The 26,368-nt window shown below is 48.1% G+C and overlaps 1 protein-coding gene across 6 annotated transcripts in view; it reads left to right on the forward strand.

The window, feature by feature from the left end:
- Window positions 1-22,087, forward strand: part of NRP2 (neuropilin 2) — an 89,693-nt gene extending 67,606 nt beyond the window's left edge. Inside the window, exons 15-17 of one of the 6 annotated variants that reach the window (XM_039554702.1) lie at window positions 1,080-1,121; window positions 17,521-17,589; window positions 18,687-22,087. In XM_039554702.1, coding sequence (XP_039410636.1) covers window positions 1,080-1,121; window positions 17,521-17,589; window positions 18,687-18,940 — 365 coding nt within the window. In that variant the 3' untranslated portion in view covers window positions 18,941-22,087. Of the gene's footprint in view, window positions 1-1,079; window positions 1,122-7,143; window positions 10,038-17,520; window positions 17,590-18,635 lie in introns of those variants that run through there. The other 5 variants (XM_039554700.1, XM_039554703.1, XM_039554701.1 and 2 more) reach the window with 5 other exon arrangements.
- Window positions 22,088-26,368: the final 4,281 nt, after the last annotated feature.

Below are 26,368 nucleotides of genomic sequence, written 5' to 3' on the forward strand. Positions count from 1 at the left end.
AAACAAAAGCATTAATAAATTACAAAGTTTCAAGCATTTCCAGCCCATAAAATAACACCAAACTTCTACACAAAATTATTTTACCCAGTCTAGGAAGTTGAATGTGTATCTTAAAACCCGCAAGGAATGTTTGTTTCAGATCATTTCCAGCAAAGGGCTCCCACTGCAAACTTTAACATAACTTAGGGGTCATTTCCAATTTCACCAAAGTAATAATGAAATGGTAGAGATACCATGCTGCTCTCTCTCTTTCAGAGCCATGAGAATAGCTGACTACAGCACAGGCTACTGTTTTTTCAAACATAATCCTTGGAAGTAATCTGATTCCTTTTTAGCATGAAAGAATGCTAATAAGTCACAATAATTTTTTCCTTTGACAAATGTGTCATTCGCATTTTGAACCCGAGCGATGATTTCATAGCACTCAGTAGAGCCAGAGTCTGCTTCTGTGACTCACACGCATAATGCAGAAGTAATCTAAAAATAATCAGAAGTCTATTACTTCTGCAAGAAAGTAATCAGTAGTAAGTACCGATTATTGCTTTTCAGATCCAGTAATTTGTAATAGATTACTTCTTCAAAGTGTCTTGAAAGAAGGAAAAATATCACTTGCCTTTGTTTCTTGTCACTGTGAGATGGAGAGGAGCAGGGCATCACTGCCCAGAATTAACACAGTTCCCATGTGAGTAACAGTGCCAGAGTTGAGCTAGAAACCAAAACCACTTTTGGAAATTTAGGGGGTTTCAGGGTTTCATCACTGGGCCAGGTATGGCTTTGTCATTGGATGACTCAGGCCAGCCAGGCTGAATCCAGATGACCCTCAACCTCAGACATATTTTTCTCTGAAGTGTGTTTGAGTCGAAGCTTTTTGTGGGTGCTTGGTCCCCAGCTGGGGCCGGGTTTCTCCCAGTCCTGGCTGAGGCTGGCTGGCTCCCTGTGCTGTTCCCAGCGAGTGCCTCCTGTGGGACACAGCCACACACCTGCTTCGCTTGGCCACGGCACATCAACAGGGACATGAACTGGGGGCTTGCTGTGTAATACTCCCCTCTCTAATACGAGCTTTTGTTTTTCCTCTGCAGAACCCATCACAGCTTTCCCAGGTGAGAACTCCTACTTTCCAGGTAAAACTGCACTTCTCTCGGTGGTTTTGTTCTGCTGGCATGGGCTTTTACATCGAAGGAAAGCAATGTGTGTGCCTGTACAAACAGCAAATGTTCTGAGCACTGAAATGGCAAGTGTGTACTAAACCTCCCCCACCACAGCAGCAGGAGATGGCATCCTCTGACTTCTGCTAGGTGACAGGGAACAGGCGAGCAGGCAAGTCCCCTGTCTTGGGACTGAATAGCATTAGGAAACCTGTCATCATGAGAAGCACTTGGCTCCTGAAGACCAGCTCAGCCCAAAATGGGAAGGCTGAGGAATAAAGAGTAGTTTTCAACTGACTTAAATGGAAAAAAACAGTAGCCAATTAAAAGTGAAATCTGGTGGCAGTAATTCACATTATCGTGAGGGAAGGTGGTTCTCTAGTTCATGTATGCTCTGGCAGTGGTGGTGTTCAGCTGCTGGCAAAGGAGCATGGGGCCAGCCTGCTTGGAAGGGGAAGGGAGCTGGGAGGTAGACGTGAGAGAGCAAACTGCCATGAGGAGCTCTGAAAGTGACAGTCAATAAAAGGAAAACAAGGTGAAAATGGTGCATTTAACAGCTTAATACTAGCCTGGAGAATAGAAACCAACATTTCTCTGATCAAACCTGCAGGGTGGAAGGACAGGTGAGGAACTCCAAAAAACTGTCTCTCTCTTCAGTGGGGATGCTGTTTGTCTTGCTCTGGGGTGGGAAAAACTATCTACTTTTGCAGACACCAGTTTAGTCTGAGGGGTTTACCTGTTTTTTGATTTTGGATTTTTTTTTCCTGCCTGCCTCTTCAGGAATATGTCTGGGGGTTGTGTTGTGATGAAGAGCAAACTTGGAGCTCCCCTTAATTTTGAAAGTTGTTTTGTCAATTCAATCAACATGCCCTTTGCTTTCACTGGGACATGATGTCTGTACTCTTTCCATCCCCTCCTGTGCTGGTGAACTGTAAGATATGGCTGGACTCTACCCTAGAAGCAGCTGCATTTCCATGTGGGCAAAGCTGTCTCTCCTGGGTGCGTGCACTGGGAGCTGTGGCAGTAAAGGCAAAGTAGATGCCAAGACTGAAGTCACAAGCACAGCTCTGTCCCTAGGGATTCAGGCTGTGGAGTGTTACCAACGTGAGGGACAAGTGCAGGGTCTAACACCGTGTTTTACAGTCATACCCATACTGTAACAACTAGGAATCTAGTTTTCTTGTTTATAAACTGCTTATTTATCTGATGTTCAGGCTTGTGGTGTTACTGAAAAGCTGCTGCAATATTCTCATCTGACAGTTAAAGCCTCACAACCCTTCATGACTTCCACCGTTGCTCTACATTCTCCTAGGCCTGGTCTGGTATCTATTTTGCAAGCACTGTCCTTGCCTTTTGGAACTTGTAACAGTTTGAACCTCTCTCTGGGTCCTCACATTCCATTCTAAGGTCTGTCCTAAAGTCCTGCTAATTTGTATTGTTTGTCTTCCCTTTCACCCCCTCCCCCACTGCCCGAGTGCCTCCACTTCCCCATCGTATTCCCCAGGGCACACTGGCTGGGGAGCAACAGTGAAGTCCCTGAGCACCACAGGCAGATGCCTTCTTAAACAACACACCTCCCCATCACACTAGAACTTGCCAGCTTGTTCCAGCGGCTCCTGCCCGTTCCTGGCTCCCTCAAGGACATCCTAGCATTGGTCATAACAGGGGAGCAATTGCAATTGCAGCAAAAGGATGACAGGCAGGAATAGATGGCACAGAAGGATGGAGTGACCTGGGAAACAGCAAAGTGCAGAGGGAAAAGATGAAGAAGTGAAGATGGACACTGGAGGCAATTATGATGATAATAATTAAAATGAGGAAGAGACAGAGATGCCCGACAGAAGGACAGAGTAAAGTGAGGGGAAGAAGTCCCTGGCTGGAGGAAAAAATGGAACTGGAGAAAAAAACTATGCAGGAATTACTGAGATGTTCTACAGCCCCCACTCCTGCAATTACATGATGAGCTGAAAAAGTCAGATGCCATTAAAAATAATAGCAAATCCTTTTTCTCCTGACTTGGGAGCAAAGCTGAAAATATGCACCTTACAGGCTCCAGGATCACAAGGCAAATAATAAGAGAATTGTGTAGGTGGAATATGTTTCACGTAGTGGGTCGGGATCTTACAGGACCAGTAAAGTGTGCTTAAACTGTACTGCATTTGAGCATTCCACCCTTAAAGAAAGGGTATAACAAGTGTCTGGAAGCAACGAATTAGATAAATACCAGGCTAAAAATCAGAGAGATATTCCAAAGAATGTGGAGAAAAATCATGGGGAGAATTTGCCTTTGGGACTGGTGGATTCTCTCCCTGTGGGTATCCTGAAATCAAGATAGAGATACCTCCCTGAAGAAATAACAGGTAGCAGTTATGGGGTTGAGACTGACACTGGTTTTGTGGCATTCAGATTAGATGAGTGTAATACTTGCTTTCATCTGTGTCATCTATGAAAAGTCCAGCTGTGTTGCTTGTCCACAGCAGTTAATGTCAGTGATTTCAGAAAGGAATATGAGCTGTGACATGGCAGTGGCAGAGCAAGGCAGGCAGGCCTCTAGGCAGCTTCTGCAAAGGGTTTTCTCCTTTTCTTTTCCCAGATCACTATTGCTTTTCCTTCTTTGGGTTTTGATTCTCACTGCAAAACTCCAAAACTAGTCCCTATAGAGTGTTCCCTATTGAAAAGAAAATGGGGCAGTACTTGGCCAGGTTGGAGGTGTGAGCATCGGCAGCACAACCACATAAAATATCCACCCTGTAGGGATTAAATCAGGTTTCCACTGACTGGTGTTCCAAGCTGTGACATAAACACAGCAGCCACAAACTTGACAGCAACAGCAGGAGGCAGTTCTTTATTAAGACGAGAGCACTAGTGAATAAATGAGGAAGGGCAAGTGTGTGTGTGGCGGAAGGCAAAGGGGAGTGGAAAAATTATTAAGTTAAGAAGATGGATTTTTTTTTTCCATCTCCCTGAGCAGTGAACTTTTCCACCAATATAACAGAAAACTTCCAGAGAGAAGCAGAGCCAGTAAAAACAGAGCAGATAACATCAGCTCTGTGTGCTGAGTGGATGGGCAGCTATATTTAGTGGCTGGCAGTGTAAGGAAGAACAATCATTAATGTTGGGAATTGGCTTCGTTAGGGCTTAGAGAGAACTGACTGTGATTCCTTAATGACTTCAGTTGCTAAATCAACTCTCCAGACTTCTGCTATCTCCTCAGCAGGGCCATGCGGTGCGGAAACAGGGGTTGAGGAAGGGCTCTGCACCACCCCTCATGCTTGCAGCCCTGGCTAGGACATCTGGAGTGGGTCAGGGCCAAGCAGGGGCTGTCCTGAAGATGCAGCCAGCTTGAGTACCCCCAGGGATCCTTCCCACAAGCAGGATCGTCTGCAGTACATCATACTGCTTCCCTCCATCCCCAGGCAGGCAGAGGGCAAAGATGCATGGGGAAGGAGCAAGGGTTGCAGACTGGGCACTATGGCATGTGCTCCTCTCTGGCTAGACCCACCCTTTCTACCCTCAGCCTTCCACTGGGCAATGTACAGCCATCAGGAGGAAACCTTCCTCCTGCTTTCTTGAGAATCAGGAGCTGTTGTCACCCTGACACCTGCCCCTCTCCCCATCCCAGTTTCCACCATGGGACCTGGTGCACATCAGTGGTGTGAGAGGCTGTTTGTCTGTAAATCTCTTGCTGGAACAAGGTGTTATGTAAGCATAGACTGTCACCAAGTGTAAACACAAGTGGCCTCTACACAGCGAGCAGCCCCACAATCTCCCTGGGGGTCAGCCCTGCACCCCTGTGCTGTCAGGCACAGGAGAGGTGTTGCTGATCCATTGGGGATGGTGGTGGGTCACGTTCGGGTCTGGGCCAGCTCAGCCAGCTGGATCTGTGGAGGGAGACAGTGGGGGGTTATCAGTGAGGCTCAAGGCAGCACTGAACATGCTCAGCCTCACAGGGAGCTGGCGGCAGCCCCCATGGGATGTGCCACACTGCCACCCCCCATGCAGACGGGTGAGGGGCAGCAGCTGCTTGGGGAGGGACAGAAATGTGCTGCTTTCATTCCTCCGCACCAGCATGGCCAGTAGAGGTAGGGAAGGAGGTCAGAGGGCTGCCTGCTCCTTACCTTTGCCATCCTCAACACACAGCCCAGCCTGTATCCCCCTTCTGCAGGCACCATTGGGGGCCAGGAGGGACAGGGCCACCCCCACTCCTGACGGCGAGGGGCAGCTGGGGTGAGACAGGTTGAGAGTGGCATATCTGGCAGTTAGGCTTCTCCTGAGACATCCGAATTTCTTGCCTACAATGACAAATACGTGGGTGGTTCCCAGCCTCCTGCTCTGTAAAAGCAGGATTTGTCTTGCTTGTGTGGGTTTTTTTCTAGCTTTTGAGGGGTTTTTTTGTTGTAGCTATGCATCTGGGTGTAGTGTTCATTCTTGGTTTTAGTCCCTGTGCCCAGGTTTTGGGGAATGAGGAGGGGCAAAAGCCTTGTGAGTGGCAGAGGAACCATCATTTTGCCTCATCTCCTGTGCCACTAGCAGCAAAGCCCTCGCTATCCCAAATTTCCAGCCAGTGACTCTGCTGTTAGTCAGTGTTTGGAGGGGAGAGGCTGTACTGCAACATGCCCTTGCTGCTGGCAAAGCTGAGCGCATCCTGCGCTGTTTTGTGTTTTCCCCTTGGCATCCTCCAAGTCTGCTCGGGAAACCAAGCTGGAGTTTGGTTAGCACAGAGCTCAACGATGTGCTGACACCAAACCCAGGAGCCCCCAAAGTTCTGCTTGCCAGCACCGAGTCAGGGGGCTGCCCCCCACTAGTCAGCCAGGGGCAGGAGCAGAGGGTGAGCACAGTAGGGGCGTCAATGTATCCAGCAGCAGAGCAAACCCTCCAGAGAGCTTCCCTGGGGACTCCAGCCCCCTTGAAGTAACCAGTAAATAAATGTGGTGCAAAAATACATCCCTCCCTAGTTATTTACAGCTCCCCCCCACGAGTGTTGCTGGGGAGGTGAGAGCAGCGTGTGCAGGAGCAGCAGCGCAGAGCGGCCCCGCCGTGGGCGTGCGCAGACCCCAGCGCTGCCGGAGGCGCGAGTGTGCCCAGGCTCTGTGGGCCCCGCCTGACCCACAGATGTGTGCAAGGCTGTCCCGGCATGACCTGGCCCAGCAGCCGTGCCCGGCAGCACGCCACAGCTGCAAGAGTAGGAAGGGATGACCATCGCTGGGCTGAGTCTGGGCAATGCCTGCCTCTGAGTTCAAGAGAGGCAGGTGCTTTTCCAGCCCTCCCAAGGTGTATTGCTTTTTCAGCATGAATTCATAGTCCTGGCTTGCTTAAGCTGCAGAGAGCATGAGCTTCTTATCTGAATACTGGGTTGAATTTTGCAGCCCATGCCCTGTAAATAATTATAACCATCCCTTCTCACTTTAAAAAATAGTAATGAAATCCTTGTAGGTCTGTGAATGTGTAGGTCTGTGAATGGGGCACCTACTGAGACTAGACCTGTGTGCAGAGCACTTTCAGACAGAGAACTTCTTCTCTGCCTTTTCAGTAAAAATGACAAGTGCTTCTGCCTGTAATGTCTTTCCCAGTCTCCTGTGGTAACTTCCTCAGCCATCTGAGATTATGCTTTTCTTCCAATTAGGAACATGATGTGTTTTGTCACTGCTTGACAACATCTGCCATGTGGAGACAAAAGCAGGTGGCTGATCTGGAGATGGCCAAAATAAAGAAGGGGAAAAAACATTCACTGATGCCAGAAATAATAGTAATAATAGTGCATATGGAATTTGTACTGTGATCCAGGCAGCCTGATTAATTAAAAGGGAAGAGAAAGGCCCTTGAATGTGCGGGCTCAGCAAATGCCAGGCTGTGCCCTCCCCTAGGAGCACGCCCTGTATCTGGAGGCGGCTGTGGGACCTTGTTTTGCTCCGTGCTGTACTCTTGAAAGCATGTGTGTTTCTTTTTGTGCGTCTGCATGCCTCCCACCTAGCAACCCTGTTCTGTGTCTCCTCCCCAGGGGCAACCCTCCTGCCAGGGACCGAGCCCACAGTGGACACGGTGTCAGTGCAGCCCATCCCAGCCTACTGGTATTACGTTATTGCCGCCGGAGGTGCTGTTGTGGTGCTGGTCTCCGTCGCGCTGGCCCTTGTGCTCCACTACCACCGGTTCCGCTATGCGGCCAAGAAGAGTGATCACTCCATCACCTACAAAACCTCCCACTATGCCAACGGGGCCCCTGTGGCCGTGGAGCCCACCCTAACCATAAAACTAGAGCAAGACCCCAGCTTGCGCTGCTGAGAGCCGAACAGGAACGAGAAAGCAAACAAAACACAAAACAGACAGACAGACAGAAACTAAGACTTCAAATACGTTGCCTCAGTTTTGCACTTTTTTCCTTACCTAGCATACGTGTGAACTCTTAGATATCTCCATCCCTTCTCCATCCCCCAGCCCTCCCCGAATCTTTTACAAACTCTAAACTAATGCTGCATCTTGGATCGCCAGAAGAGACACACCGCCCCTTCACTTCAGAAGTGAACGCTCCCTTTCTATTACTTTTCAAGGATATTTGGGGTGTTGGGTGGGGGTTTATTTTGTTTTGTTGTGTTTGTTTGGGGAGTATTTTTTTTTTGTTGGTTGGCTTCTTTGGGTTTTTTTCTCGTCCCAGTAGGCAACCTGCAAGGGAACCTGATGGTGAGCCTGGAAGCTTGTGTGTGAGACCCGCGCGCATGTGTGCTAAATCTGCGTGTGCGAGTGCGCATGGGAGTGTGTGTGTCTGACTGACTGAATGTATATTTAGAAACAGCCCCTTTTTAATTTGCTTGTTATTGCTTCTACTTGCACAGGGAATGCTTTTATTTTTGTTTTTGTTGTTAATTTTCCCCCCTTCCCACCTCCTCTCCGGAAGGTCTGGGATGTGTTTATGGTGAATACCCTGATTTGTTTACTTGGGGAAGAGAGCAATGCTTTTTTGTTGCCTTATCTAGCTTTGGCTGGGTTTCTTGTTTGATAGTGTTAATGTCTTGGGTGCAAATTGAGAAGAGGCCAGGCTGGACAGTAGGAATGTCCACCTCAGATGGCTAGAAGAATCCAGAGAGGTCCATAGACATTCAAAAAGTAAGATCTCTCCATTTTATTCTTTCTGCAGCCAACATTAGATAACACAGCCATTGTTTGGAAGAGGGAGGGGAAGCCTTCCTCTTCCCCCACCTGCAAGTGAATCTATTTAAAGTTGCCTTATATCAGAGAAGCTCATAATGAATGTTTTGTTTGTATCTGTTAAAGCCAGCCTTAGGGTAACACGTAGACTTCAGCAGGTCTTAGTGGATGCTAAATACTGTAGTTTCTTGAGAATTGAAGGTTTATTTATTTAATAAGTATCCTCGCTCTGGGTGCTGATGGTTTTGCTTTTACACGGGGAACAGGGAGAGGGCTCCTCCTTGTCTTTCTGCTAGAAATGTTCAAGGGACAAGTATAGTTCCCCTTTCTGGGTTTGGTTTTCTTTCTTCTGCCCAATCCATAGCTGCTGAATCATAAAAATTGCCCATTGACTTTCTAGAATGTCAGTTTTGCGTTTGCTAATGTTCTGCTTCTTAGAGTGCCAGTAACATCTAGCAAGCCAAGCCCAGCCAGGGCGCCTGGGGGGCCCAGCTATTGCTGCTGCTTTAACTGGGGAGGCGAGGAGGAGCCTCCACATGCCTCCGACTGTTGAATGGCCCAGCGTATTGTAGTGGAAATGCCTTATTTAAATTACTGAATGATGACATGCAAAAGTGGTTTGAATTGTTAACCCTAATCTGTTTGCAGGCAAAAAAAGTACCTCCAGTGAGCAAGGTTCTCCATCTTGTTTGTGTCCATCTGTGATGAGTGATCAGATTCCCTCCCCCCTTCTAAACTTGCTAGTGCCCACCCCTCCTTTGTCCATTAATATTGCATAAAATGAATCAAGATGAGCAGCTCTGTTAACTTCTCTGCAGTCTTGAGCTGCCTTTTGGTCTGGGAAAAAAGTAGAAATACAAACTGTGCTGAAGTGGTATTGGCCCCTCTTGCAGCACAGCCCTATCTCCAGGGGATGTCTGTCAATGGGGGTGTCACTCTATCCCCCTCCTTGCCTTAATTCATGCAGCCAGTTTCAGCTCCCCATGCTGTTTGCACAGCAGATTTCAGTGGGATCCTCTCAGCTGCAGCAGCGTCTCAAACAAGCAGGGAGTGCAGAAAAGCCCAGGGTGATGTGCCATGGTGAGCACATTAGACGTGGTGGGTGCTTGGGGCACCACTGCACCCGAGCCTGGCTCCTGCAAGGTTTTTGAGAGCAGCAGGGGCATGCCTGTCCCATAGGGCCAGAATGGACACGGGGCGCTCCTGCCACCCAGAAGGCAGTGCCATTGAAAGGTCCCTGGAGGGGGCTTCCAGGGCCAGGGTGCTTTCACCATGAGCCTCCTCGTCATACAGCACTGGTGTTGCAGCGCATCTGGTTTGAGATGTGGAATCCCATCCCCCTAAGTCAGCTGCAAATTAAAACAGATGTGAAAAACTGGCATGCGCTCACTGCATTTTCAGGTCAGCCCAAGCCATGTCAGCAGATGATACTGTCACGTTTCCAAAGTCAGTTCAGTCTCCCTAGTTCAGATGATCTCACTTTGACCAGGTTCACCCCCATAGACTTAGCAAGTGTGCATTGGTGTGTCAGAGAGGAGAATGTGGCACCGTGTCTTTCAAACCAAAATCACCAAAGACAAAACAGAAGGTCACTTCGAGATTTTTACTCCCAGTTCTCCCCTGCTCCTTGAGCCCTGACATCCCCAGCGTTGCCCAGTTGCCTGTGTGTGAAAAATATCTTGTGGAAATTTGAAATTCTTTGAAGATGTATTGTGTGGAATGTAATAAAATGATGATATTTTTATACAAATATCTGGGGTTTTTCTTTCTTCTTCTTTCTTTGCTAATGAGAATGGTGTTGGTTGAAGCAAAGCAGAGTTTCAAAACTCTTTGGAGCATCAGGGCTATTCCTTTTAGCCAAGTGAAGCTCCAGTTTCTGCTGTGTGCAGACCCAGCTCCCAGCAGCACAGCTGCTGTGTGCATCCTGCCTCACTGCACTCAGGATTGGGCCATTAATAGCAGCTTTTAGATCCATTGCATTCGTACCAGTCCTTAGTGGGAGTTTTGGGAGGCTGGACTGACTCTTGGGATTGTTTGGGGATTTCACTAGCATTGCCTAAGTGCTAAATTGCTCAGTGTGATTATGCAGAATTTCTCCAGCTGGGGCCCCTGGAGACGGGACATCCAACTTTCCGGGGCCCCTGGGGCTGGCTCTGCTGCCAGCTCCACTGAGCCGCACGCTCTGTCCCTGAGCACAGCAAAAAATGGGTACGCCATTACCAAAATTAATAATGAAAACAGCAATGCTTTCCCCTTCTGTGCAATCCTTGTCTCTGTGTGTCAGACTGTGCAGGAGACCCACATGGTAGTGGCCCGGGTGCCACAGCACCGAGTGCTTGGAAAGGTGTATGTCCTCTGCTTTCCCTCCACCTGAGTCCTCCCAACTTTGTTACAGGGACCTCTGCTGCAGCAGTTCTGCTTCCCATCTTCCCTAGAGCACCTTTCACCCCTTCGGCAGAGTCAGCAGCATCACATTTCATGTGAAATATATTTTGCTGCCAGTTTGAGAGGTTTTTCCTTCCCTCCTTCATTTATTTTCCTTCTCTCATATTCTTTACCCTGGCATAAAGCTCAGCTTTGCAATGAAACTTCCTGACTTTACTTAGGAATTCAGGCCATCAACAAAAAAATAATTCAAATGTGATCCCTCACATTGGCTATTCAAACACAAGCAAAGCTGAGGACCCATGCTGCTTTTTTGGGAGAGGGCTTTTTCTTTTCTCTAATTGTACAGCAAAGCAAATTACACTTGTAATTTGCATTTTGTACACTTCAGCGACTGTTCAAGCAAAATTCAAAACAAATATGCACATGTGAAAAACAGGGAGGGAGTGACTGACTGATGGCTTCCCAACAAGGAAGAAAAAAATTCTGTTAAGTAAACAGACGAAAAGGGAGGAATCGTTCAGGATTAATTATTCCGTACGTGTGCCACAGACAGATTGGCCGGAGAGTTGGGAGCTGCTCAGGCTGCAGCACATCCTAGGGAAGAAAGCAGCTAAAATTAGCATGCTTTGTTTAAGGAAATAAATACAGTTTAGTGTGATTTTGATGCAAACTCTTCTGTCAGTAACTTCAGGCATTTAAGTGTCTACTTCAAAAAAAAAAAAGAAAACTTTTTTGGGGAGCAGTAGGGGCTCTATTTTTCAGGGAGCAGCGTTAGGGGTGGAAGCCTGATGTGTCTTGTGTGTCACGGGGAGGCTTTGGGCGTGGTTCCCTGGTGGTACGTGGCGTGATTTTATTTTATCTCTACAGTTTGCATTGCGTTGTAGGAGCAGAAGGGGGTCCATGGGCACTCTCTGTAAGCACTGGGGCAAAGCCAGTGCCAATGGGGATGTGAGAGCAGGAGTGGTGACCTGGCACAGCAAAGGGCGCCGTGGGAAGGGCTGTGCTGTGCCTTGGCAATGTCAGTGTGTCCGAGATGGCTGATCGGGCAGGAGCAAGCTGCAAAGCTCACTCACTAGCAGAGGGACCGGCCGCACAGTTGGGTCAGCCTCCTGCCAGGGCAGGCACCTGCAGGATGACACTTGGCACGGGTACCCCAGAGCTGCTCGCTCCCCGGGCTGTGGCGGAGAGGTTGGCTTTTCCTGGCCTGGATGAAATGCCTCTGCTGCTGAGTGCAAGGGAACAAGGTAGAAACCAGGCTGTGCATGGGGCTATGTTTGGATTTTTGCCCCTCTAGAAACCCTGTGAAAACCTATTAACTTTACCAGGGCCAGCCCCCACTTAACCCTGTGTCAGGGCAGCAGAGTGAGGCATGCAGACAGCAGGCGAGGCCCCGAGGCGAGCTTGGACAGCCGCTTGGCTTTCCGCCACAGCTCCTCCATCAGTGGCTTTGGCGGCTCTTAGGAGAGACTGCAGGCGTGACTGCCAGTTTGAGGAATCGTGTGTCGTTAGCCACTGCACTGTAAAAACAAACAGCAACAACGGGGAGGGTGATAAACATACCAGGCTGCCACAGAGCTGCCAGCTTCTCCCCCAGCTCCGAGCCCTTGCATGGCAGTGGCAGGGCACAGTGCCACCCTTGCACCGAGGAGCTGCTCGGTTTGGGGCAGGTGAGCTCAGCACGGAGCACAGAACCCGCGTGTCAGCTCCTTACCCAGGCTGTCCAGAGCTAAGAGAGAGGGAGAGGAAACACGCTGTGTAATGCCACAGTCATGCCGTACACACACACGCCACCACCACTGTTTCCCTGGCCTGGTGCTGGTGCTGAGGAGAGGTGCAAAAGTAGGGCACGCTGGAGAAGGGGTCAGGCTGCAATAGGGGATGTGTCTGCGGCAGGGAGGGTTTGGCAGGGTGCTCATTTTGAGCAGCTACCTTGGCCATCTGCCATGCATGCAGCAGGGCCTGGTGCCACGTGTTGGAGGGCAGCACTGGGGCTGCAAATAGCTGCCTGCTCATGGCCACCTCCACACCAAGCACCCAGCCCAGCTCCATGTCTCCACGTGCTTTTGGCGGGGGGGCTTCACCTGCCCCGCCATACTTTCCCACCTTATCTTCATATGGGAAGCATGCGGAGTGCAAGAGGCTCATCTGTGCCCCCAGTTTGACGACGGTTCTGTGGTGGTCTATGGTGTGCACCATTTGCCACCAGGCAGCCCCAAGGCAATCTGAGAACAAGGTCCAGCAGTTCCTGCACTGCGGAGGGAGGCCGGGCCAGGGAGTGGCAGCTTCTTTGCTTTCTTTAATGCTCAACTGTAGCCAAAGCACTGTTTTAATTTGAAATTTGGCAGGGATTTATCCCTTCTGTAAACTAAAGTAGTCCTGTGTTTCTGAAGGAGTGGGAAAGAGAGAAGTGAGGTGAATTTTCAGCTGGAAATAGAGCAATGGGGGATTCAGAGAGAGTGTTTCTGCCTGGAGCCTGTGCTGCTGCTTTGAGAAGTGCCTCTCCATTTGCTGAGGGTGGGAGGTGTCGCCCCCAGCCCCCGGGGCTCCCAGCCAGAGGAGCAGTGCTGCGCAGCCGCCAAGCAGAGCGGTGTCAAGGCGAGGCCATGGCGGCTGCTCTGCTGTGTCAAAACAAAATGATGTGTGTTGGAGTCACACTATTGCTGTGGAGAGAAAAGGACTGGGAATGAGCAAAGAGAGACAAGCAAGGATGAGAGCAGAGCTGGAGCTCTGCCTCTTTCTGCCAAGAATGGGAAATGGCAATTTCTGACCCTGTTTTCCTGGCTTTGGCTGCATTTAATGTTGTCAGACCCTCATGGGCACTGTTTGGCAGCAGAGCAGCGGTGTACCTCCTACGCTCCCTTTGCTGGGCAGGATAGCTCTGGCCAAGAGGGATGTTGTAGCAGCAGGAGAGAGGGGTGAGCATGTAGCTGGCTGCCCTCAAGTCCTTTCCACAGTGGGGGAACAACCATGTGCTGCTTATTTCCCCAAAACCAGCAATTTGTTTTTCTTCTTCCTACACACTCTGCTTTTTTGTCCCAGCAGGCACAGCCACAGATATTACTGGGAATGAAAGGCTGTAGGAAGCAGAGCTCACAAACCACCATCACCTGGTGCATGGCTTTCAGTCCCAGAGCCCGTGGACCCCTGCAGAAAGTGGGGAGCAGGAGCACAGGGAGAGTGGGAGTGCATCCTGAGTGCTCTCCAGGAGACACTAGTCTGTGCCAGAGTGTCTCTAGGCAGGCAATAATAAGATCTGGAAATGGCTGCAAGTTGATACATTGTTTGGGAAAGGCACCTCCTGCTGAGAGCTCATTTTGTTCACCCAGAAAGACTCTAAGAGGCATCACAGATAATCTGCAAATGCCTGTGTGTAGAGAGAGAAGCCAGGTGATAGAGCTCTGCCCCAGCGTGGAGGGACCTGTGCCTGGGACTTAAACCAGACAAAGTCAGGCTAGAAAGAAACAGCAGTCTTTTTCCTGACAGTTGTCATTTGCCTTGGAAGAATGTGTCCAGGTTCCAGCAGTCAGGCCTGGGTGTTCTCTCCAAAGCAATAGCTCTTGGCTTGGTGCGGAGGTCTCTGCTGCTGGCAAGCCTGTGCAGGAGGGCTGGCATTGGGCACCTGTGGTGGTGGGAAGTACACGCCAGGCTCTAAGACATGCTGAGCTCATGCTCAAGACAGCTTGGAGAGGTGAGCTGCCTTGGGCAGGTTCAGAGAGCTTTCCTGCAAGAGGCACGTGTACGTCTGTGGTGGGACACCAGAGAAACTTGTCTGCTCTCGTGCCTCCCTCGTCCACCCTGGCACAATCCCTCCCACCCCTGCTACTATTTTAAAACAGACATACACTGAAGCTCTTTAATCTCTGGGAATACTAATTTTCTCCTGCTCTTCCTCCATGTGAGTTCATACAAACATGGCACTTAAATCAGCCCTTGTCTTTGATTAGAATTTTATCTTTCTTTTTTCAGGGCCCATAAATTAGCCTTTTAGCTGGCAGTGCTCTCAGATCCAACAGATAACAGCCTTTCTTGGCATCCGGCTGTTTCCAACATCCTTGCTAATATCATCTTTTGGCCATGACTGGCTAGGTGCTCACAGCCATCATTTGGCACACAGGCTTTGAAAATGGCCTTTCACTCAGGAGAAATCATTCCTCATATATAATTCCAGTTTCCCCCCAACTTTCTTGACTACCTTTCTCCAGTGTATTTTTTCCTTTTTGAAATGCAAGGTAAATTGTGCCTGAAGTCTGCCCTTTAAGGAAGCAGCTCTCCACAAGACAGAGTGATGCATGTTTCTCCCATTCTGCCCACCAGCTTGCAGGGCTTTTCTGGGGACCACTTTCTAAGGGAGTTCTGTAGCCTGCTCCACTTGTGACAGCATTGCTGAGACTTGTCCCAAAGGAGCCTAATTGATGACAAACAGCAGGCTAGATTCTGTGACAGGCTAGATTCTAAATCATCTCCACTAGGAACTGAACTGAGACCACCAGCTTCAATTCCCACAGACACCCACACAGCCTGAGCTGATTCAGTTAATGACTCAAGAAACCCCAGTATGAAAAAAGAAATGTTGAATTATATTTTTCTAAAGCTTTCCAGAGGCTGTAGAGCCCTGCATGATAACATACAATCAAATAGCAATGAAATGGCATGTGGGGAACAGAAGAATGAGGGTCTGAGGAGGAAGGAAAATGGGCAAGTAGGAAGTTGTCATTTAAGCAGAACTTAAGAGTTGTATTAGCATGGGGAATTAAGCAAATCACTAGAAGAGTAAACAGATTCTGGGCTAGGCTTTTTGTATAAATGTTCTCTCTTTTCAAGTGTTCCCAGTGCTCCTTCTTTTCAGGCTGGAAGAACTGGTGTTCTTTTGAAAGTGTTGATTAACCAATACTTTTTTATTTCTCGCTTTTCCCTCAAGGTTACCCTGGGAAATTACGAAAGGATCAAATTGGTAGCATGTTCTCACACAAAATTTAGAGCAGCTACAATATGGAATGTCAAATGACTTCCAACAGCCTTTCTCCACACATGGGCTCCTTGGGCAGACTATCATCTAACTTTGACCTCTGCTTATCTTTGAGCAACATACAGTTTCTGTAGGGTTGTATAGGTGACATGGATGGCAAATCTCACTGCTTGTCTTCCAGTGGGTGACTAGCAGTACAGATGTCTCCACGTGTGAACTGCTTTGCAAGTTATTTTCCACATGTTTGGATCTAAATGTTTGCAAGAGGCCCTCAGGCAGTTCTCCCAGCCCTTAGATGTTGCCATCTGGCCTGTCAGTTCGAGAACTGTTGAGAAATCATGTGAACTCGCCACTGAAGTGAGGATTTACAGAAGGCAGTGTGCACCTGTGTTTCTTCAACAAGGTACCAGCAGCCTTGAGTCAGCTTAACTCACTAGATGCAGAATTCATCAGCAGGAGGGGCAAGTGTTGGGCTGTGAGCATTCCTGTTGCCGGGTTCACTTGAAAATTCAAAGGAATCCCTTAATCCTTTGGGCGCAGATACAATTCTGCCCGAGGAATGGGGAGGTATCATCAGTACCAGCAGAGGATTGCTGCAGTCAGGTGTCAGAGGGTGTTGGGGCAGCATGGCTTTCAGCAGAGACCCCGCTCTGGAAGGGAACCTTGAAATGTCACTGGCATGGATTGCCTGACACAGTTGTCTGGGATAGCAAAAAAATGTATTTGACAATTCAGGAGGCCTTTTCGAGTCCTAAATATCCATGCAAATAGGCAGAAATATTCTTTTATAAGGTTTTGAATAATTTCTTTGCACATGGCTTTTTAGGCACAAGTTAGATTCTTTGGTTTTGGTTGTTTGTAAGCAACCTCTTTAAACTCTTCTTGCCATTTTGGCACAAGACACAAAGTAATCTTGGTTCCAACTACAACTATTTCCAAGGTGTGACTTCTGTCACTTTCTAGTCCCTGATTTTTTGCATTCCTGATCATTTTGAGACACCTTCTCAGTTGAGGACCCCAAGTTACAGTCAGCTTTGAAAACTCTTGGCAGATTGAAATGAAAAGATATTTTCTTTTGGAAAAGTGGAAAAGAGCCGTGGTAACTGTACGCAGAGATAATGATAGGAAGACTGCACAGGAAAATAACTTACTTCTGCTCAGATTATAATATGTGCCTTTGGTTACTAGTCCTTGTGCTGAACAATAGAAAGAAATGTCATCACTAAAAGGAATTTGGATCAGGGAAATGCTATCATAAGGGGCTAGATATGGACACCCATTTGCCTCTCTCTCTCCATTTCAACCAGCTTTTGCATTAAAGCATATAATGAAGATACACAAATTCCTCAAATTACTGTGAATTTATCTGAAACCCAAAGAGGAACGGGGTCATTGAAGCTCTATATCCAGTCAGATGTATGGGAAAAGATGAAAAGTAGAGTGTGTGCTAAATGGATCCAGCATTAGTGGCAAGTAATGACAGGCGCTAAGATCCTGTTCAAAGGTGTAAGGGTAATACCCATGGGCATGTTAATAGTGAATTATGGCCATTATGGAGGCACCAGTGACAATATTTTAGTGCTATTCAAGTTGTCTGGTTTCTTTGCTTTTCACTCACTCTCTTTTCTTCTTAAAAGCTGGTCATTTGGTGGTCATGAAATGTGACAGTGTGAAGATCCTGTTCTCTCAAGTGAGCAAGAGTCTTCACTAACTTTGGCCAAGGAAAGAAGATAAAGAGCTCCTCCTCCTTCCACAAGGAAGAGCCTTGCAGTAGTTTAACTATTACTTTCTTCTGGCTGGTCTCACAATCCAGTGACCAGTGGCAATGATGCCCCAGAAGGCCTCTTTTAACAAACATTGCTTCCCATTTTGTTGTTCTAGTGAACTTCCCAAGAATGGAGGATGACTTTCCAAGCTCTGAGCAAGACTTTGAAGACAGCGATGATCCAGGTTGGTATCCAAATGCCACATGGACAATTCAGCTGTTGCAGCTTGTGTTTCAGTGTCAGATGCTAAGATTACTCACAAACCTCAGCTTCAGTGGTGTGAGGAGCTGGAACACACTTGAGAATATACATTGAAATGGTGGCTTAGTGTTCGAAGGCATTGGTTTTCTTTTCCTGTTTTCCTTTTCCAACAGCCAGCAACCTTGCAAAGTCAATATATTGTATTTGTGTTAGGACAAGTGAAAGTGATCTTTTAAGCATTAATTGCTGCTTGCATGATGCCTTAAGAGGCCTCCTAGAAACAGAGACTAGACAGGAGTAAGGGAATAAAGGTAGGTATTTGTTTGAAAAGCCTTCAAAGGTACCCCCTGCAGCCAGAGGCTACTGCCAAGATGGACCCCAAGATGGACCCCAGGTCATGAGTTCTTCACACTTTTATAGGTTTGGTTCATGTGCATAGTAGGGTTAATTATCCAATTAAAGCTTCAGTTTTGCCCTCAGCTTACCCCCCCTTTAGAGGCTCTTTGGTTTATAGTTTTTGGGCCTAGGACAGTCTTGGTGTCCTTGGAAAGCAGGCCCAGAGAGGTTTTGTTATGTCTACCTAGCATGAGAGAGCAGAAATTAACAGGCTACAAGAAACTTTCAGAGTTACACACTAAGCACTACAGGATTTGAAAAATATAAAAGTTAAAACCTAAGGCATCATGCATGGCATTTGGGCTTGTAAATGAAGAAAATTGAGACCTGTGACAGATTGATTCCGTAGTTTTGAACCCAGTGGCACTGGAAGGGCCAGAGTTTTGGTGGGTGTAAAATGCTTGCATGCTATGTCAATAGTCTGATGTCTAAATGTGAATCAGGATGCCTAACTTTCTTGGTAGTTTGGTGCTTCACATTATTTCTAGACCTGGGTTAGTGAATCCTACTGAGATATTCGCATATATATACTTTAACTCTTGTAAAGTCATCACAACTCCAAGTAAGAAATGTATAAATGTGAGGGGGGAATAAAAAGTGATCCCTGGATAATAAGTGCCCATTCCACTGCAGATTACTTTGGATCGGATAGGAACGACACACTGTTCTCTACTAACTCTCCAGGAACCCCGAAGCTGGACAAAGAGAAAAGCTGGCTGTACACCCTGGATCCCATCCTGGTGACCATTATAGCAATGAGCTCCCTTGGTGTCCTCCTTGGGGCCATCTGCGCTGGTCTGCTCCTCTACTGCACGTGCTCGTATGCTGGGCTGTCCTCGCGGAGCTCCACCACGCTGGAGAACTACAACTTTGAACTGTATGATGGCATCAAGCACAAGGTCAAGATGAACCACCAGAAGTGCTGCTCAGAGGCCTGATGGGTGCCTAGGGATCACCCTTGGCATTGTGCCCGGTGAGGTGGGCTGGCAGGGGGGTACTTTTTTTGCTGTTTTCTATGGGAACTGAATGCCATAACAGGGAATGAGGGGAGCAGGAGGAGTGAAGGGAGGCACTGCTTCTGCCACCAGGTCCTGCTGCTGGGTCACACTCCACCAGGACCGAGTGGCTTTCCTGCAAACCAGACTGTGCCGGGCAAGGGGGGACTGAGCCCCTTGTTTGTTGGTTCATCTTCATTTTCTGCTGATGTGAATGGCTGGGATGTGGTGAGGGAGCCTGGTTTACCTTTTGGATGTGAGAAACTCAATGTTGATTGTTATTTCCCACCTTCTTTCTCTGGTGAGTTGCTGAGAAGGCTGAGGGGTTTCTTTAGAAATAACACACACACACACACGGAGCCCCTGTCCATTTTAGACTCCGTCCAGGTATCGTTGTAGGGATTTGTGCACTTCACACTAAGAACAGGAAGCTGCAGTTTGCAGACCTGAAAATGAAAGCATGTTGTTACCTTCAACTCTCCTTCTCCTAGTAGCAGGGGAAAGGTGGGATACTGGCTTTACTGTCAACAGTAACAACAGTGCTTTCTGAAATCATTAAGAAAGAAAATAGAAGGGAAACCCTATGTGTAGAAGCACCTCTTTGAGAGAAGCTGAAGAGCCTTAACGTGATTTGTGAATAAGAGCCATTTATTAAATCCAGATCTTTGATTGCAACAGCTGAGGCCTTCATCAGGAAGGCCTTTATTTGAATCTCCCACCCCTCTTAAGCCTGCTGTTTTTCTTTTTACTATAATGAGAAAATTGCAGCAAACAAAAGATAGAGCCTGTCAGGTTGCTGGCGCTTAGGCAGTGGCTTTGGGAAGGGGGCTTCACTTGGGGTTTGACTTGAGGTACAGTGCCGAGACCTCTCCAAAGTGCCAGGGAGGAAAAATGAACTGGGAAGGAGGCTGGAGCCATGCCCACAGCTCTGGGGAGCCTGGCCATGGCGCCTTCTGGCACCCCCGCACCTTCCTGGTGCTCCCCTTCTCCCTGGAGCTGGGGGTGTGAGCTGGTGCCATCAGCACTACTGGACCAAACAGCTGCCACCATATCCCCTTTGGAGCAAAGCTGCACTGCTCCTGATCAGTAGCAAAAGCCCCAAGTTCTATCCATGAGCTGTGGTTTTTTTTTACTTTGAACAAGTGCCTTAGAAGAAGTATTTTCCTCCAGCTGATGATCAGTGCTGTATCAAACAGCAAGTGAGGCCTTCATCCTTCCCCTGCAAAATGCTCTTCTTCACCACTCTCTGCTGGTAAGAGCCCAGCAGAAATCTGGTCCTTCTACTTTCAAATGGTCTGGCTACATTGTGTGGCAGCTGGTACCGCTCCACTTACCACTGTGCTGTGGGAGAAGAGTGTTATGAAAACAACTGGATGGAGAAAAAGAGTTCAAATGCTGAACCCCAAGCCAATGCCTTCATTTCCAGTTCAGTACAGATGGATCACCTCAATCAGCTTGCACATACATAAATTAGAAAACTTTCTGTCACACTGGGTTTGCTTTTCCAGGGACTCTTTGGTAATACCTGGCATGTCCTGATTTTTACATTTCATCTGGCAAGTAGCTTGGGTTGGGGATGGCATTATTTTCCTCACTAACTGCGATTGACAAAGGTGTGATGTGTTGTGAAGCTCAGTTTGCCCAGCCCCCATAGACAAATCATGCAGGAGTTCAGTGTTTGGGGACACAAGCAACATCTGGAGAGGAGATGAGCATGGACACATGAGCAGTGCCACAGCTGCTCCTTGGTACTGTGGGAATAGGAACATTTGTCTACTGTTTCATGAAGAGCTCCCTCAGACAATAAGTTTTTAGGAAAAAAGCCCCTTCTCTGCTCTAAGAAAGATGCACGTGTACTGGGGGAGCAGATACAGCAGCTGCGTCATCAGAACATCCACGGTTCGTACACACACGCAGAGATGCGCACACACAAAGGCCTTCATTTTTTTAATTCACACTGTGCACCCGACAAAAACAGCAGTAAATGTGTCTCTGATTCTCCTTTCGAATCACCTTATTTCTTTTGGCATTTTTCACAGACAAATTCCACAGGGGTGTTATTTTACTGTACAAAAGAAACACAGGCAGTGAGAGGAAATGTACCAGACCATTTCAAAGCTGGATTGCTGCTGCTCAATGATTTTATCCCCTTCAAATCACCAGAGAGGGGAAGGATGAATGGAAAAGGACCATACAGTAGAAAAGCCAACTTAGGCAAACAATAGGTGAAAATATATAATTAAAAAGGTGATGTTATGGTGTCTAGTAGGCGTACAGAGAGAAGAGTTCATATATACATATATTCAGAAATAGTGTGTTTGCACACGCACGTGAATTCTCTGTATGTATCGTGTATGTGACTTATTCCGTGGGACTGACTCGTGTTAATGTATCTCTTGATCTGGGGCAGGAGAGTACTGCTGACCTTGGCACTGCCGTGGCACGGGCCCAGTGAAGCGCCCAGCCCGCGTGTCCCGCCCGCCCCTGGCAGCTGGGGCAGGGCCCATGTGTGAGCTCGCCAGGCGAGAGAAGGCCGATAATGCTGCACAGCCAATACCTCACTTACTTCTGCCGGGTGCTTTACTGTTCTACGGAAAACTCTGTTTGATTGTAACTTCAACAGGGAGGGGGGGAAAAGTCATCAGTGCATTCAATTCATTGCATCCTCCTCTGCAAATAGATTAGGTTTGCTGATTGCAATTCCCTCTGTGAAATTCAGAAAAGAAAAAAAAATCGGCATTAATGCCTTTGCTTAAATGGGCTGTTGCCTCCACACACTTCCCCATGGCAGGACATGTTGCTAATGGGCAGGCTGTAGTGCTGGGTGACTTCATTTTGTGGGAAGGTGCCGGAGGTGAGCATGGGAATTAAACCATTAAGAAATTATATGCAGAAATGGAAATTCTCCAAGGTTTGCAGTTCAAGGTATTTGACCATTTACTGGCTGAGCCAGGACTTACGGACTTAAAGAGCTTTTACTGTGATTCTTCGGTGTAACAAAAAAACAAAACAAAAAAAATAAAACTGTGTTTATATGATTTGTATAAAAACCTTTTAAAATTACTATTTAATAAACATTATGGTAGAGATGATGTTTCAGTGGTGTCTTGGTTTGAAAGACAGGTGTCTGCTAAGGAAGGCAGGAGCCTCCCTTGGAATGTAAAATGTAAGCCCCTTCCCTCTGAATTGTTATAATTTTGAAATTAAGGGGCTTTCAGGCAGAGATATGAGAAATAGGAATAACAGTTCTTTACTGTTATATATAACAAGGCAATAATACAGAAACACTGGCTTAACCTGACAGAGTCAGGATACAACCTGACATCCTGCTGGGCAGGGTGGTGGTAGCAGTCCAATTAAGGGGTGACTGCAGTCCTCTTGAGGTGATAGATGTGGTTCTGTCAAAGCGGTGATCCTGTAGAAGGGTCTGGTCTTCCTCTGAAGGTCCAGTGGTGGTTATGTAGCTCTTGTTCTCTGGGAATCCAATAGGTAAGGGCTGACTGTGGTGCTCCAAACCTCAGATTATATCCAGGTAGGAATGCTTGGTTCCTCCCCCTGGGCGGAGCATCTCACAATGGGATGATGTAATTTTATGAGTCGTGCAGTGAGGTTAGATGGCCCATTAACAGAAGATATCTCTCCAGAGGGAGTTATCAGGGATGTGTGGTGGAAGAGACAAAGAACACTGGCCCACCTGGTTTTAGTAGCTGGCTCATTAACAGAAGATGTATCCTGGAGGGAGTTACCAGGGATGTGTCAAGGAAGAGATAAAGAACGCTGCCCCAGATGGTGATAGAATACATACTTTTGGTTACATCTTAGACTGTAACCTAAGACACCTGGCTTTGTAGCAGAAACCCCAGCGAAACAAGGTGCAACTGGAGACACACAGGGCTCCCCACTGCTCTCCTTTGCTGCGCACTGCCTGTCCCTTTGGATTACCCCAGGCTGCCTGGCACACCAAGGTCACATGGGGTTTTAACACAGACCCAGTGCACACACACATCCTCTCCTATCAGAGCTGGGGACGGCTGCAAGCTGCTCTGGCCCAAAAGTGCCACCTGAGAGTAAACCCCAAAGTGGATGCAGGTCCTTTCCTGTCACCCTATGCCACAGCCCAGTGCTGCTAGTGATCCCAGAGAGGAGTGCAGTTTTAGGCTAAGAAAAACATCATTTAAAACTCAAGTGCACTGGTGGGGGCCAGACTGTCGCAGTTTGTCCACCTCACAAGTGTACAGGTGCTGGTATGCCAGCATATCACTGTCCTGTTTCTATGAACCTGCCAAAGTGGGCAGTGACTGGGATGGGGTGGTCTTCTGCAGGTCAGCTTCAGCCCCGTTCTTGGGTGTCACAAAGACAGTGGAGACTCCTGGCAAACCCCAGTGCCAAGCCTGGCTCCACATACTTGTCTTCTCCACCCACTCCACCCCACTTCTCTCTATTCTGTCACACTGTCCTGGTGGCAGCCTCGGCTCAGGGGAGCCTCATGTCTCACAGGGGTCCCAGCACCCTGCAGCAGGCAGCCAGGAGCCACTGTGGGGCTGCAGAAGGGAGAAGCTGTGGGGCTGAATCTACAGCTTGGAAACTCTTTGTTTATTTATGGGCACCCTGACAAATGAAAGCCAATCCATCAAGCCCTGGGCATCTTGAGAGCAAATGAAATTTTGCTGCCATCTCCAACATGGTGACCCCCTCCCAAAGCGTCTGTGTGTTAAAGAGGGTCTTTAAGCAATGAAGGGTGGCTAGCAGCTTAGATGAAGATGACAGTGTAGCTGCAACCTTGACAGCTCTCCCCTCATCCAGGAATAAAGAACTGATGTGCAGATTGATACCTGGGGGAGAGGCTGTCAGAGAGCAGGACGGAGACGGCAGATAAGCGACTCAATCAGTGTCAGACCTGTCCTGCCGGAACACCGCCTGTAAATCACTGCGGTTTAAGGGGAGCCTCCACTAACGCAGAGAGCAGAGAGCAGGTAATAGAAACACAGCAGGCAAAGCAGATGTGTGCTCTGGCTGTGGTTAAAAGCCTGTGAGCTGGGCTGAAGATGCTGCCTGGGCACGAAGGGGAGGCAGGCACCCACTTCAGGAAATTGATATCTTCAGGCGTTTTTTTTCCAGCGCTTGTGCTGGGATTGCACTTGGATGGGGCTGCTGTGGAGCCAGCAGGATGGGGTGGGAGCTGGGTGCCCTGGTGCATTTGCCACGCACACAAGGGTACCCACTGCAAGCAGAGGCTGGACTGTGGGGAGCCACAGGGAGTCTTTCATGTGGCACAAGACTAATCAGGGGCTGAGCAGGCTAATGAAATCGATTTCACCATTCTTGGGCTGCTCCAAGATGGGGATCCAGCCGTTCCTGGGCATCCTCTAGAGCTGATTGCAATCGTGTGCGCACCCTTGCTGTTCCTCTTGCCCCTTCTTCTTTCAAATATTCCTTTTCTTTTGGGTTTAATGGGAAATCTTTTCAAATAATGACTTGCTCTCTGGACAGCTGGGGGCTTGGCAGTAAGGAGAGCCATGGGGCTGAGCTAATGAGTGGATTCGTAATTAATTAATTGCAGGCAGGTGCAAGTAGAGCCTCCCGTTGCCTCACTCTCTTCTGTCTCTCTCCGAAGAACGCCTCTGTCTCCTGGAGCCTGGCACTATCACCAGCCATTCAACGGGATTGAGCAAAACCTGGTGCCAGCTTTGCTGTGGACAATGACTTTGGCAGGCAGGGAGGCTGGTGCTCCACCTCCTCTCTGAAGGGACCACAGAGAGCCCATCCGTTGCAGCACGTGGCCTTTGAACATCCATAACTGCCAGGCCTAAACCATGATGACCAGCACCCATAAAGGCACCTTCTCTCCATTGGGAAGCTCCTGATGGCCCCTTCCTGTGAAAGTTGGATGGCTCTGTTTACTGTAGCTGCACCGAAATAGTTCACATCTTCCCACTTTACACCCCAAATGGACAAACCCACCTGGCGGTGACAGGTGTTGGTGAACCCCTGAGAGCTAACTCCTGGTGCACCGAGCACTGGGGACCTGACTGCAGCCAGTGCCACCGCTGCTGTGTCCCTGCTGTGTCCTTTCAGCCTTACTGTGGCTGCTCAGTAGAGCCCTGTGGTCTAAATACAGAGGGTAACACTGAGTTTTGGTCTGTGTACATCTGTAGCAAAATTTGCATTGAATTCAATAGGTCCCTCTTGTCACTCACACTGATCAGGTAGGACTAGGCTTTCCTATCAACTCCTGTTACATGCAGTGACCCATTTGAGGCAACAAACTCATCATGTCTAAAGCAGTTCAATGGGAAAATAACTAATCCTGAATGTGTTGAATGACTCCTTTCTTGGCTCCTGTGTCATAACTCAGTTGCACCACTAATATCCGAAATGGAAAGCACTGAATTAAACACTCAGCAGCTCTACCCCCGCCTTGGCCCGGTTGCCAAAAAACAAGGGAAGAAATACAGCTCTTCTTCAGGGCTGCAGGGTGAACCAGCCCGTGCTGGTGGCTCAGGACTGTTTGCTGCAATAGACTTTGCTAACATTTCCTTGGTTAAATGTTTACAAACCTAGAGGAAATAGCTGTCCCAGATGTTGCTGATAATTTCCTATCAGGTCCTTCCTGGCGCAGTGCAGGGCTGCTTTGTCGCCCTTCGGATCAGCTGCCAATCTCATGCTTAATAACAGACTTGACTTCTTTACAAAAACTGTCAAAATTTCTAGCGCTGTTTTTGCCCTCCTGGTCTCCCGGGTTTATACAGAGTAACTCTGCCAGCCCAGCTCTCTTTGCAGCCCTGGAAGTGCACTCCCAAGAAGAGTGGCTGCAGCAGAGGCGCAGGACATCTCATTGATGGGCTGTGTTGAGCAACACAGCCGTTGCCAAATGCATTTCAACCTCATATTTTAAGAAGACATTCAATGTGCTTACCAAGGCTGGGGAGCCTTTTACACCACAGCAATAATCCAGCGCTCGGCCGTGAAATCCTTAGCACAGTGTCACATCCATCCCTTTCAGCAGAGAAGTTTTATTAACTTAGGGTGTGAAAAGTTTTGGAGAGCAAAAGTCTCTCTTCCCTCTGAGAGAAATAAGGATGATTTAAGCAGTCTGGGTGTATTTGAGATGGAGAGTGAGTCCCCCAGCTGACACATCAGAGGGAAAAACTGTAAGCCGAGGCTGCATTTATTAAAGAAGGAAGCTGAGGCTGTGCAAAGCCAACCTTTCTAAGCACTCCACGAGAGCATTTTAATAAAAAGCACAACAAGCCTACAACAAATCATGTCTTGAAAGCAAAAAAAAAAAAAAAAAAAGTCAATTCCTGTCAAGGTTTGAAGAATCGTTTGAGCTTAAGGAAAAGCGAATTCCTGCTACGCTCCCCTCCCCTG

Source organism: Corvus cornix, chromosome 7, assembly GCF_000738735.6.
Source record: "Corvus cornix cornix isolate S_Up_H32 chromosome 7, ASM73873v5, whole genome shotgun sequence".
NCBI lineage: Eukaryota > Metazoa > Chordata > Aves > Passeriformes > Corvidae > Corvus > Corvus cornix.